This window comes from Antennarius striatus, chromosome 20, assembly GCF_040054535.1.
Source record: "Antennarius striatus isolate MH-2024 chromosome 20, ASM4005453v1, whole genome shotgun sequence".
NCBI lineage: Eukaryota > Metazoa > Chordata > Actinopteri > Lophiiformes > Antennariidae > Antennarius > Antennarius striatus.
In genome coordinates, this window is record NC_090795.1 from 10,326,116 (window position 1) to 10,341,392 (window position 15,277).

Genomic DNA, 15,277 nt, shown 5'->3' on the forward strand with positions numbered 1-15,277 from the left:
TCTTTTTTGATAACTGCCATTGGTTCTGTTCAGTGTCACTGTAAGGGGGGAAATACCCTGATTCCTGTTCTGCTCTGTGAAAGAAAGACATGCCTTGAATTGCTTTACCCCAAGGACACATTATTTACTACTATGCCTAGGAAACTTGACAAAAATACATGGGCATCAACATTAAGAGAATATTGTGAAATTTGAGATCTTGCTTTTCTGGGACATGTGTAGGAGGGGAGTATACTGCAACAAGATCTTTGTCAGTTTTAAATTCAGCAAGAATAAATAAGCTCCAGCAGAGGGACCCATTTATCAATAGATAAGACTTATTACTAATGCCTAGTCATATTAGCAACAGACCCACGGTCATTTTCACACAGTTTAGCCACTTATTAGGCATATGTAAGTTATAAAGACATTTAATGAAATAATATACATTTCTCCTTACCCATCAGTTTGTATGACTTTGTTTTGTATAATTTTTACATGAGTTTAAAAGTAGTTGCAGATAAAATTAAAAAAAAATACTATATACACAATCAGACAACACAATAATGATACTGTCACACTGAAACTGCACCAGATTTAGGTAAGATAAAAATAATTGCAAATATTAATTATTAACAGCAGGTGTGAGGCTCAAACCGATCAGCTGACATGAGGGTGGAAGCTGCCCAAAGAAAATAAAAACCTGTCTGGCCGCTCTGGTGGTTGGAACTCGTTTGACTTGCTAAAAGAAATGTGTATAACAGAATCATACGGCAAGCTCTTCAGAACAGAGGACCCAACTTCGGGCGTCAATAATGCTGAAAAAACTCTATAATGTCCTGGCACTTTTTGCTTTTTTCAGTTTGGCATGTTTTGTGGTGCTTTTATTTTACCACAAAAGTAACACTAACTATGCGATAGGAGAAAAGGACCACATTTCTAAACTCATAAAAGATCGTGTGCAACAGCTATGGGACACCAAGAGTGGGGTCCCAGGAGAAGAGAAGATGATTGAGGCCACGAACAAGCCTCTAGAACCCTGTCCTGAAGAGCCCCCCAAACTTGTTGGTCCTCTGTGGGTGAGTTTTAATTTTAAACTGACTATGGAGGATGTGAAAAGGGAGATCCATGTTCCTCTGGAGGAAGGAGGGAGACACAGGCCATCACAATGCATCGCTCTGCAGAAGGTAAGTGAATAAATAGAGACAAATTAATTAGGGAATATATTGATTAAATATAGATAAAAAGAACAATTTGGAAGTGTTTACTGTGAGTTTAGATGCTAAGAATCAAATGCCAAACCAAAAATGAGCTGGCACATACAAAATATTTCTGTAATGTGTCAAATGACATCTAAAGTCTTATTTAAAACACTAAAGTCATGTCAGTCTCTAATGAACTACTTGTGATCTTATCATAAAGCTGAAAACACTTGTCTAGAACGTGTTGTGTCACCTTCAGAGAGATCTTTTGTTAATTTGCTTTTCAATGTTATCTGTAACACAGTTTCACTTGCCATTCATGATACTACTCAGTTTCTCTTGAAAAGCGAAACTGTATTACATTAATTCAATGAACAAAAAGGAAATAAGAATACCAGAAAAAAGACAGGAGATTACTTGCCAGGCTCACAGAACTATTGTTATTCTTTAATGAGTAGCATGTAAACTCACAAAGACATTTAATTGTATATTCACAATATAACTTCATTATATTTTACAGTTGAGTGTAAATGGACACAAAGCAAAGCTTTTTCACTTCATCTATGTGTGTGTTTTTAATTTTATTTCATTCCTTTTATTTGTTTAGGTGGCAATCATCATCCCATTCCGAAATCGCCATGACCACCTGAAACAATGGTTGTATTTCCTCCATCCTATATTGATGCGACAGCAGGCGGACTACGGCGTGTATGTCATCAACCAGGACGGAAACGGAGTCTTTAACCGGGCTAAACTTTTGAACGTGGGCTATGTTGAAGCACTGAAGGAAGATAACTATGATTGTTTTGTCTTCTCTGATGTAGACCTGATTCCTCTTGACGACCGCAACCTCTATAGATGCTTTGACAATCCCCGACACTTGGCTGTGGCCATGGACAAATTTAACTTCCAGTTACCCTATAATAGCTACTTTGGTGGAGTTTCTTCTCTTTCCAAAGGTCAATTCTTGAAGATCAATGGCTTCTCAAACACTTTCTGGGGCTGGGGTGGTGAGGATGACGATATCTATAACCGAATTACCTTCCGTGGGATGTCCATTTCCAGACCTGATTTCATGTTGGGAAAGTACAGGATGATCAAACACTTGAGAGATGTGCACAACGAGCCTAATCCAGAAAATCCTAACAAACTGAGTCAAACTGAGTGGACCATGGGTTCAGATGGAATTAATTCCCTGCAATACACTATCAAGGCTGTCGTAAAGGATTCGCTGTACACTTTTATCAATGTGGATATTAATGCTCCAATCAAGTGAGATGTGGATTCAGGACTGCTGTTGATGGCTGATAGCCTGGTGATCCAGAGTCGAACAAACCATTTGTGCCTTGGGTGTAAGGCGTGTGTGTCTGGGTGCAGGGTTTTATAATTGTTTTTAGATAAATGTCTGTGCCTGTATGTTTACGTATGGATCTAAATATCAATGTTATCTTCATAATTATAAAATGGAGACATTCCATTCACTTATTTTCCACTTGCTTTGCAAGAATCCATGACTATAATGTGTTCACAGAATTATGTATACTGTATTTCAAATCTACAGCTATCTGCAGTTGAACCAATCATTGTGCTGCTCACTGGGATTAATTCAGGTTTCTTGCAGAGAAGTAAGTGGGTGAACAATCCTGTGGTGTTTTGCACACAGGAAACCCCACAGCAGAGACATTTAAGCAACTGATGGATCCATTCAATTTTTTCTTCAGGTCAGGGTTATATAGTTGTACACTAGTTACTTGATATCACCTGTTCGATGCAATGACAACCCTTTTAATTTGATGTTACTGAAACCTCAGGTGTTCTCTGTGAACAACATGGCAGGTGTCCATGTGTTTTGTTTTGGGGGGGGGGGTTTCATGACAGTTGAAGGTACTGGATCTAATTTATTTGGGTTTTTTTTTTTTACAGTTAGTCATCTTTTGGACATTTTTAATAATTGAATGAATGAATGAATGAATGAATGAATGAATGGATGAATGAATGAATGTTCCTGAGTTATACGTCAGAGCTGATGTCACTTTCTTCCAGAATTGTGCTTCCCTGTAAATGTAAATACTAAATTAAATGAGTAATTGTATATATGCTTGCATTATATTTCTTCGATGTAATCAGAATGTCAGAAAAAAAACACAGTTGTCTGTCTGTGATGATAGAAAAATTCCAGAGTGTCAGATTGGAAAATGAAGTTTCACAACCTCTCTAAAAATGGATGAATACTCAAGTGTCAGAAAGCATCTGAGTTTGCTGGAGTGTTTGGATTGTTCCTGTAAAGCTTGTGTCGTCGTTGTCAGTGAGGGTTTTACTAGTCACATATCGCTTGCTATGATCGGGTTACCAACAGACGCAGCTATCCTAACAATGGATCAGTGCTAGGTTTGAGAGCAAAATAACAGGCAAGAACAATCAAAGAAAGAAAGAAGAAAAATCAAACTTCTGGCAACTCTCAAAGTACTTACTTCAAGTTTAGATATTTATTTTCTCTCAGAACACTCAGATGTTATAATGTGGAATTTATGTGCATTACAAATTGTCTTTTAAAATGATTAAACAAGCCCAGGTCACTCTTAGTAACAAAATGCTAAAAGTAAAAGATATTAACAAGCTCTTCCTCTGTGCAGGTAGGGTTCTGGTAGCAGGAGGCCCCCAGGGGTCACTGAAAATTGACCTGACATGTAGGAGATGCTATACAAAAAGGATTCTATAGCCCATCTCTATACAGAATAAAAAACGCAGTGCATGTCTCGATCTGCCAAACCTTGTAATTCATTTTTTAGTATTATAGCTTTTGAACATTGTACATTACATTAGAGACTACATCATTGATGATAGATACAAATTGTGTGCCCCTCATATTTAAATTCAAACAATTGAATACTGATTTTTTTAAAAATTGAATACTACCTTTTTTGAGCTTTTATAACTGAAGGATTCTTTCAATCATTACACATATTTCTATTTCTTTCTATGAATGTAATGCTGCTATAAATTAATTAAATATCTAATTTCCCCATTGTTTCCTGTTTGAACATTAAAAAAAAAGTGTCACCGCAGAGGATCAGGCTATTGTTCACACTTCATCCAGCTGAAATAGGCCAAACCAGATTTACATGTTTCACAGTCACTATGGTTAAAGCTCCTGTTAGCATGCTTTTGCCTTCACAGTGTATTGCTTATTCACAGAGTCAAAAACCTATCTGCTGATGAATTATTGACAACTAAGAGATTTAGACAACATTGCCTAAGAGAAAGGAAGGATAAAGTTGGACAACATCAACAGAAAGAAAGAGTGAAAAAATGAGATAGGGAACTCCTAGTTATATAAGAAAAAATGTGGTATAATATGCAATGGGTACAATTTTAGAATGTGTGACAAAGGTCAGAGCTCTGCATGATAGTCATTGTTGACTGTGCTCTAGATGGCTTACTAAAGAGTGTTTACGCGCAGACGAGGTGCCGTCGACTTCTGGATCCATTGCCCATGAGCAAAAACAATGTTGTGTCTACTTACAGTACATTTGCATGATCATTTCAATATGTAGGTTAGTGTGTGTGTGCTTTCATTTGTGTACATTTTTTTTCTGCACAGTTCAACTCTCTCTCACACACACTGTGTAACATATTATCACCGCCCCCAAACACACTCCCATCCTCCTTCCTGTCCAGCCCCCTTTTTTCATTGGTTGACCTAGTGGAGTTACTATGGGAACAAGTGTAGAGAGGCTGCCATGCACAATGTGGGGTACAGCATTTGAATGGCGCATAGTGTTTTATCACATACATGTAGACTGTTTCAACCCTACTTATCATCAAAAATATTTTATTCTAACCTTTGATGTACACTTTTTGTTTTATTACTGGTTTTTCTCCATGAGTGTCCATAATGTAGGTCATTGTACTGTACGTATCTATCCATGACAGCTTAATCTGTCATGGATAGATACCTTATTACAGACTCACAACATTGGGTACGCTATAGAGCATACTACTTAGTCAATCTGAAACTTTAATTGCATTAGCATTATAAAAATACATGCAGATAAATTCAACACTATTTGATATCAAATTAGCTCGAGACGTATACATGTCAGAATTATGTTTTTAGAGAGTCTGTTGAAAGAAACGTAGATATTAGTTAGACACCAACCAGCTGCAACATAGTGATAGTTGTACACAATTGTATGTAAAAGAAATCAGCAGCATGTGTAGCCATCTTGCATTAAGGAATACTGTATAACATTTGAAAATAGAGAAGGGACATTCATAGTAGGAAACATTAACACAAGGAACACTTAACCTTCAACTGAGTAATGGTGTTGAGTTAATGGTGCCTAAGATTAGGTAATCTTAGATAATCTTGGCAAACATTAGATAGACATTATTGGGTCAGTGGTTTTTCTCACACTACATTTTAGCATACCGTTATTGTTGTCTGTGGCTGCCATTCATCATGAACCTCATGCAGGTGAAATGCTTAAATTAGGAACAGTACAGTAATGTCTTTGCAGAACATCATTCACATTCAGTGATTCTTGGTTTCATTCATTTTGAGCTCACTCCCTCCTCAGTTTATTTTTCTCCTCAGTGTTTGATAAAGAACTGTGTTGTTCAGAAGCAATTATATCCGTGGACTGTCACCAGATTTACGCACCAAAACAAGTGCACACACACACACACACACATGGACATGTGCATGTGGCTCACCGTGAGGATGTCTGTCCACATACTTGATGAGATTGGCAAACACTCACATGCACTTGCACATAAATTCTCACTGTCAGCATCACTAACTTTGATCCGGTGGGCGGGGCCAGGCGAGTGTTTTGGTCTTACGTAAGACTTTTACATAAATCTCTGCATGCAGAAATGGAGAGAGACAGATCTGAAGAGAGAGGGGGGGTGGGGGAGATTTGCTGCACCATTACAAAGGGAATTCACATTGCACCAAATCCTCCTCCCACTACGCATTTGTGCACACCCATACCACCTCAACAACAAACACACTCCCTCTTGCAACATGTGTCTTCCTTAGGACAACAGGCCGACAGACAACAGACACACAGACGTTCCATAGACAAATGCACCTGCTGTGCATGATGCTTGTCTTTGTCGTCATTTTGGCCATCAATCTCATCAATCTGTCTCCACGTTTTCTTCCCTCTAGAGACCAACAGCAGAGAATAGCGTATTGTATAGCTTTCATCTCAGTGATCAATAACATTTATTGATATCCTATTACTAACCAAGCCAAGCTGAGCTCCTCATAAGGATAACACCACAACAAAAATGTCACATGCTACACATAAACAAAGACATCTCTGTTTCTCAACTCTCTACCACCAAATGAACCCCTTGGGGTTTCAAAAGATAGAATTGTTAAGTTTTGCATGGACATACTCTAAATGGCTAGGCTCTGCACTACACCGCAATTATTCAAAGCCACCAACATGACGGTCAGTAATTGTTGTGTGATGTGGTCACAAACAGTCAGGAGATCATCTATCAGCGCAAACACAATTTTATTCATTAAATACGAAAAGTGGAAAGACTTCACACTGTCAAAAGATTGACGGCAAAAAGACGGAAACATAGTGTTTTTTTCATAACAGTAAATGATCATGTAAGAACCAAAATTTGTTGTCAGAAATAAAACAGGTAAGTACAGTGTACCTAAAAAAACACCAAGAACAAAGCCAGTTGGCGTTACAATGGCCTCTGTGTTTCACTCTGATGAAATGGTTAAAACATGAAACAAAAAGGAAAGATGTAATCAAGGAGAAACACTGCAAAGCAATCACTTCTTACTCATTTAATAGTTTCCTACTCTCCACTAATGTTATTATTAAGATAATTTGATTGGCGAAAGTGTAGTTTCCCATTAATAAAAGAATGATCGTTTTTGGACACCAGCCGTTGTAGTCAAAAGACACAAAATCTCATCACTACTTTTCTGTTTATTTTTTGTTTGACTGTTGCTCATGTCAATCAAACAAGACATTAGCTTACATTACCACTACTTTTCATATAATAACTTATTCATTTTTCTTGCCGCTTTTTTCACTTACACAGGTCCACTTCTTTGTCAAACAGTACTACTGAAGTGATAACGGATGGAATAAAAGACCAAAGAGCACAGTGTAGGCAGAGGAATATGATTGAGACCACTCTCTTCTCTCCAAATGAACTTCAGCCTTCCCTTTTTATCAGGTGTGAGGCAAATTTACTGCAGATCTTGGATCAGGTACCCCATGGCCTGTCTAATGCTGTGAGGAGGCTGAAGAGATATCTGATCCTGGAGCAACACTGCAGATTAATCATCACATACTAAATAAGATGACAACCTCCCATGATGCAGAATAACTCCCAAGTGTCATTGTGGTTAAGACTAGAGAAAATCATTTTTAATGTTGAACGAAAACTCCTTGTCACTTGAAGGGCACGGGACACTTTTTCCCTATATTATCTCATGGAAAGTAGTTATTCACTCAAATGTCATGCCACAGCCTTATTCTGCGTGCATATTGTCATTTAAAACTGGCTGACAGCCTGGATGTCTCCCCTGTCATCAAACACACAAGTCTGTACAGGAAATGAATGAAGAATAATAGAAGTTGGTACAATCACAGTTTAAGATCTGAGCAGAACAATTTAGCAACAGGAAGTGTTTTATAAAATGTAGGCAAACCAGTAATGAGGAAAAGAACTAACTAGAAAATAACTGTAGTTTATGTATTTGTCCTTTGTGACAAAAATCATTCAGTGTAGCTACAAAGCAGTGCCAAAAGTTGAACAGTGTGTCCAACTAAGATCATTCGGTATTAAAAGATGTTCCCTGACCTTGCATGTGGGGCGCATCATGCAGAGAGAGAAACATGTGCAGGTGTGTGTTTGTCTGTATTGAAGCATCAGTGCAAGTTATCCTTCCAGGTTGAGTATTGCGATAGTTCTGTCATTTCCCATTGGTAATGCAACAGTTTTGAATCCCAGAGATTGGCATCATGAAAATGTTCATTAGGTGATGCAGGATGGTACAATAGAATATACAAGATCCAAATGTAAGCAGCTTTAGCCCAACTTGAAGTTCATCCAAAATTTAAAAAAAAACACACAAAAAAACCCCAAGTAAATAAAATGTCTCCCCTTTGTCCTCTAAAAAGGAAACATTATTGTGTGGTCTTCAGCAAAGAAACTTTGCCAAATTAGGAGCTACAACAAACTTTAGCAATAAAACCAGTTCAGTGTTTCACATTCAGTGTGTGGTCAGAAAATCATCTTCAAGAAGCCGAAATCCCATACAACAGCTGAACGAAAACAAAAAACAAAATTTATTCAAAGGGTGCGAAATGAAGACTTGCTTCTTTTAGCTTTGGCTCTAAGATCAAAGAATTAGGAGGTAATTTGTTACAAATTAGACAAGTTGATAAACTATAGAAAAATTGATTAGACAAGGTCCTTATGAGCAAATCATGTCACGCTATGAGGAATTTTATAAGAAAAAACATAAACGATTCAAAGGTGCTCTGCTCTTTTTAGTGTGCAATCGTGAGCTGTTAAACCTTCTGCAGGTCAGGAACTTTTCCAGGAAAGGTACAAGGCAAATGTGTCTGAGTCCAAGGATTGTCAAGAGTCAACCTCCAAAGTTCCAAAGAGAGCTGTGAAGTGTTAACAGAGCTTTTTAGTGTCTCCTTGTGACTTTCTCAAGTGAACAAACCCACATATTCTTTTCAAGCCTGTCATAAGCCAAAACACATAAGTATCAGGAGCTTTTAAGATTGGAGAGGAATTTATTGGCTGTTAACTCCACAGCTCAACATTTTTCTTGGTGTGGGAAAACTTTTGGCTCCGCATAAACAGCACTGAAGCAATATACACTCAATTCCATAAGTTAGTAGGAGAGAATGACCCATTTGACAGGAACTATTTTTTGTTGGCAGTTGTTTTGGTCGTGCTGCCAGGTTTGTTCCCAGAACGACGAACTGGCACCTTTGACACAGGGATTCTGGTGCGAGCTGGGAGAGGTGCACAAGTCTTTGGCAGAGGGGATTCAGCCTCTAAGACAGAGCACAGGGCTGACTGGCTTACAGAGTGAGGAGGAGATTCTTGTTTGCTGCTTACTGGAATCTTGGATTCTCGTGGAAGGCTGGTGCTGCCTTTCATAGATCGAAAAGAGGAAGAGGAAGAGGAGGATGAAGGAGGAGCTGTTTGGGATGTGGAACTGAGTTTGTATTCAGTGGATGGAGATGGAGTACTGTTTGGGTTTCCATCTCCCTCCCACTCTTCATCAGGTGCTTCCTCTTCACGCTCATTGTAAAGGTCATATAAATGGTCTCCAGAGCAACTGTCCCGCGATAGGGCAATCTTCTGGTTATGCTGCAGCCCGCTTTCATCAGGTGTTGCTGTTGGTGTTGCCGACGGCGTGTCCCAGTACCCCTCATCACTAAGTGGCTCTTTTTCACTAGGTGATGTGGGATGACGGCCGTGTGTATGAGAGAGGGGAGGTTTAGCTGCTCGACTTCCTGCTACACCAACTACTGGAATCTTACTGAGCCCCAGTGCCTTTACCTGGGGTACCTTCCGATCTGCACTCCTGGGGGCTGAGGGCAGTTGAATGCTGGCATGACTGGATGTAGCAAGAGGGGGATAAGTCGAGGTGGGAGTAGAAGAGGGAAGTTGGTGTGATCGAGGCAAAGCTGGTGAGTTGTCGCCTGTGGATGGCAGCATGTGCCAGAGCCCTTGCATATCTGCATCATCAACTCCTTCTGGACTTGCCATTTCTTCCCCTCCACCCATGTACGCCACAACACCACTACCAGGTGGGTGCTGCTGAGGTGGTGGCGGCGGTGGTGCCCGGGCCCGGACCCGGGCTGGGAGGGAGGAAGGAACAAGGCTTGGGGAAATGGAAAACATGGGTTGTGTTAGTTGGGTTTTGGACGGGGAGCCACGGGACATGGCACTGTTAACACCGACAACTCTTGTAGCACTTGCACCCACACTTGTCCCTCCTCCCCCACTGCTGCTGCTACTAGTGCCACTTCCCCCATTGCCTGCTGCCCCCTCCTCATCTGCATCAGCAATAATGTCACCACAGCCTGTCAGTGAATCGAAGCTCTTAAGGGATGTGACGTCAGTGAATAGGAGAGAGCAGAGGCGGTCCACCGAGGGTTCTGAGGGTGGGTCACCTGTGCTGCAGCCATCCAATGGGGGTGTAGCAAGTGAAGGGGTGAGGCTGGAGATCGAAGCTTTGGCTCTTTGGATGAATGGACGTATTGGTGAGTCAGTGGGTGTGTAAGGAAAGGCGGAGTCTGTCTCACCAGATGGTCCGGGTATGGCAACACAGTGTGGGGGTGTCATGGTAACACTAGTAGAGGGAGTCTCAAGACTGGGTTCTGTCTCGGCACTTCCACAATCCTCTTGGTGATGGTGGGGAGGTGCTTCAAGAGTGAGTGTAATATCCGTTACCTTATCAGAGTCTCTGTAATCGCCTTCCTTCTCCTTCTTTTCTTCCGCCTCTTCCCCGTCAACCTCGTTTGCTTTTTCCTTGCGTCTCCATCGCATGCTGCTAAAGAAACCTTTCAGGCCCCTCCCTCTTCTGACGAGCCCTGCCCCTCCATTTTCACTCGACCTAAAACTCCCACGTCGGAGGAGAGAGAAGAAACTGAGCGATTTACTGAGCGACCTCACTGGTCCTACCTCCAAACTAGTAAGCCCCTCCCCTCTCTGTCCATCAGCATCGTTGTTTGAGCTTGTTAGTCCATCGTGCGTTTTGCTCCTAATGAGTTCCACAGATGCTGCTGAACTGCTCCCATTCAAAGAATTCCCATTGTCCAAAATCCCGTTGTTCCCACTCCCTTTATTTCTGAAGGAGAAGAAACTGGCCATTCCAGAGCCAGTGCGCCGCTTCCCAAAGAGTTTGAAGGCAGCTTTGTTGATCTTCCCTGTTGGCTGGGGGTCACACTGAGGGGCCACTGGAGGCTCCACACACTCCGACTGCACCTCCATTGTCTATCACTCTCCCACTGTATCCCTTCCCTTAAGCTATCTAGATGCCTTGTCGTCCTCTCTCTCTCTCCCTGTCTCTCTCTCTCTCTCTTTCTGACCACACACACACACACACACACACACACACACTCAGCCCCCTCTCTCTTTACGCCCTGCTGTCTGGTGCTCCTTCACTCCCTCTCTGGCTTGCTTTAATTTCTGCCTGCCGGTTTTCTCTCTCTCAGACTCCCTCAGTTGCCACCCCCCCCCCCTCGCTCTCTCTCTCTCTCTCTCTCTCCTTCTCTACACACACACATCAATGCTGGTTGCTGCTCTTTACTGTATCCATGGCAACTGGGTGGGCTAAGCAGCTTTCGTCAATGTTGGCGGGGCGCCAGCGTCTGTCCTCCACTCCCTCCACTCCCTCCCCCATCCTCATCCTCCTCTGCTCCTCTACCATCCCTGTCATTGATGCACTGTCTGCTTTCCTGTTTTGACTGCTCATCAATTCATAAGTCCTATATGCATCATGCCCATTTCTATATATGTCTTTGTGTGTGTTTGTGTGCTGTACACATTCAATTAAATAAAGATAAATACGCAGAAATGGAATATGATGGATTACACATGAGTGCGATGTGCTTCCGTGAGCTGTCATGACACACAGTGGAATGGCTTATTGTGGAAATTGTGCACATTTGAATCTGGTGGCATGTCTTTCTTATTATGAGGTGATGAAAAAGGAAACCAGTGTGCTGTGAACAAGTTTTACAATTAAATAAATATTAATTGAGCAGCATCTGTTGAGGTGCGTCATTAGCTTGGATCTAAGGTTTGTTCTTGTCTCAGAATTCATGCATACCCGTGTGTATGACTGTGTTTGTTTGGCTGTGATCTTGAAAAAGCTGAAAGCAAAGTCACTAGTAAGCACGCCAGCCTGAATAGGAGAACTCAAGTGTAACACACACACACACACACACACACACATACACACACACACACACACACACACACACACACACACACACACACACACACACACACACACACACACACACACACACACACACACACACAAGCATCCAGTCCAATGTGGGCGAGACATATAAGCCATATGGCCTCAAGTCCATGTCCATATGGACACAGAGCCAGGTGTCTGAAAGCTATGACAACACGTCTAATTGTCAACCTGTCACCCGCTGTGTGTGTGTGTGTGTGTGTGTGTGTGTGTGTGTGTGTGTGTGTGTGTGTGTGTGTGTGTGTGTGTGTGTGTGTGTGTGTGTGTGTGTGTTATCATGACATCAACAGTGTGGAGATTAGCTGTACTGTTGGTACATTAACGAGTGGAACCACATTGCTGCCTTACTGGTTTTGTACTTTTTGATTTTTTTGTAAATGTACAAAACGCATAATATAAATATAAAATGGCTACCAGTTACACGCCGGTGTGTTTGTGAAGCAGATGGTCTTGTAAATGTAGAAAAGCCCTCTCTGTGTTGACTGGAGTGATTTAACAACAGAAATCAGACAATAGAGAATTTGTTTTGGAGCTACCTGCAGTGGATTCAACCATTGATCCCTCTTTTTTGCCAAGGGTGATCTACTGTTGCTGCCTATTCTAGCCTCCCACCCCCCCATGAATCTCCTTGACACTCCGGCCCACTTCATCTCCTCTCCTTCCTCCCCTCCCCTGAGTCCTTTTCTCTCATGTCATACTCCTCTTCACTTGTGGAGGGCACAGGCTCGCTTCTTCCAGCCTACTGCTAACAAACAATGTCTGCATTCATCGTGCTCAAGCAACACACACACACACACACACACACACACACACACACGCACGCACGCTTGCACACACACACACACACACACACACAGAGATTCACAGATAGGCTCACACTCACTCAAATGCATTTAGTGGACTTCTCCAGAGCAAAGCAGCAAAGTGTATCTTCCTTATGCTGTCCCCCAATCAGAGAGCTTATCTGCTCACTCAGCCCTCAGGTTAGTCCCCCAGACTGCCTGCCTGTCAGTCAGTCGCTCACCTGTGTGTGTCAGATAGTCAGAATTCCTTACAGTGATGCTAGCTGGTCAGCTTGCTGATGGACTTGAAACTGACTCTGGGTAGCAGATGGCTGGCACTGACCGAAGACTGATGCTCAGTTATCACATGATCACACCAAGGATTTTGTCTAGTTCCTAAAGTGGATATCTTAATGCTGCTCAGCCTGTTACAGCTGGTATGCAATGCTACTGTTATCCAGATCATAACTCTAAATCTGACAGCCTTTACAAGTCGTAATAATCTTTTGTCATGGTATTCATTCAGGTTGAATATGGCAGAAAAGAAATAAGGTTAAACTACACAAAAAAATATTAATTAATTAGGAATTGACATTCATTTTATCTTTCTTAAAAAAAACGTGTTTACAGTAAGATAGAAGACAGCAGCATACACACAAGAAGTGCACGAAGAAAGAGAAGTGCACACTCTATTATCTATTACACTATTATCTCACACACACACACACACACACGCACGCACGCACGCACGCACGCACGCACACACACACACACACACACACACACACACACTGCCTTCTCTTCCTTCTCCCATCTGTCAGAGAGGGGTTCTCATTTCAGCCTCCTGAGTGAAGCTCAGCACTAAGTGGGACAGTTAGAGGACGTTTTCTCTCTGCTTCTCTTTCGTTCTCAATAGGTTTTGCAATAATATGAATTGTCTGTGTTTGTGCTTGCATAGCTTATCTATCATTTGCACAAGGCTTGCATAGAATGAGTGGCTGCGGTTGCAGTGAACTCTCCCCATTCGGTTAACGAATAACTTCTGACTGTTATATGTATATTAATGGAATTTTCAAAGCATGCGTGGGGCGGACATAATGCACAATGAACATGTTATTTCATAACATGATAAGGTGCATAGCAGAGACTTTTCATGTCAGAGATCTTGTGATAATGAACTTCATAATTAAGTTGCTTTACGATGAGAGCCACTCCCTAAAACTTGGCAGTTTGTCTCTACAGGTACATTTTGTTATTTAACTGAGAGCCCATCCTAAATAAAGCTTACCAGACTATGTAAATCCTTTCTAAACACTGAAAATCTATTCATTTATTCACTTCACTGCTACATACACAGAGAGGCAGCTCATAACGTATCTTATTATTTGTCCAAATGAGCTGTTAGGTTCCCTTCAAAATTAAATTTTTACACGTTGCTTCAACCATGACTTTTTTTTTTTTTTTAGATTACCGGTAAGTGTCCAAGCACAACTTCAGTACACCAAGATAAAATGCAAATCAACCAGTTCAAATACATTATCACTCCACAGGCTCCATTTCTTGTTGAGTTTCTTACTGCAACATCATATGTGCAATTAAAACCTACTGTCAATACACCTTCACAAAGGCGGCTCAGTTCCATCAGTGTGTCGTTGCCTCTAAAATCAAGCCCCCAAAATAGTTTCAACCTTAAAATGTTACCCGTGAATCTTGATCATCCTTTGACCATCCTTTGTGTGGTGTATCTTACAGGGATGTGTCATTGTGTAAATTGTGTCCAAACATTGAAGGCATTATAAATGTGGGTGGGACTATAAATATTCGCCTTGACTGAAATATTTAAGAATTTCGATCATCCAGATCACCAGCAAAATGTACCGTTTTGTTCCATGTGCTATAACTTCCTTCTTCAAAATAAAAAACAAAAAACAATAAAATGATATTTAAAAAATTACGGTATAACTTTTTGAGAAGTCATTGGCTGACAAACAGGCTGATAAAGCAAATTTGGGCAAAATGTTACCTGTTTGGCAGAGAGAACAAAGTCATATTTTTACTTGCTCATCTGAAAAAAACAAAGCAAAAAAAACAAACAACCACATCACCCTCCCAACAGACACACACACACACACACACACACACACACACACACACACACACACACACACACACACACACACACACACACACACACACACACACACACACACACACACACCAATCTGTACAATAATTTCAGATGGATTATTTTTTTTCTTCTTCTGCTGTTGACTGAAATTCCCCTGGCTAAGGTTAAAACCAAACAT

At 41.2% G+C, this 15,277-nt stretch overlaps 2 protein-coding genes across 2 annotated transcripts; one reads left to right on the top strand and one right to left on the bottom strand.

Annotated features, from left to right (window-relative positions):
- The first annotated feature begins 710 nt into the window (after positions 1-710).
- On the top strand, positions 711-4,116 carry LOC137587630 (beta-1,4-galactosyltransferase 1-like). Its single transcript, XM_068304179.1, has 2 exons — positions 711-1,166; positions 1,789-4,116. The coding sequence occupies exons 1-2, from the start codon at positions 795-797 to the stop codon at positions 2,455-2,457; spliced, it is 1,041 nt and encodes a 346-aa protein (XP_068160280.1). The 5' UTR covers positions 711-794; the 3' UTR covers positions 2,458-4,116.
- Positions 4,117-6,705: 2,589 nt separating this feature from the next.
- Positions 6,706-11,352, bottom strand: amer2 (APC membrane recruitment protein 2). The gene has a single exon (XM_068304157.1). The coding sequence runs from the start codon at positions 11,190-11,192 to the stop codon at positions 9,111-9,113; it is 2,082 nt and encodes a 693-aa protein (XP_068160258.1). The 5' UTR covers positions 11,193-11,352; the 3' UTR covers positions 6,706-9,110.
- Positions 11,353-15,277: the final 3,925 nt, after the last annotated feature.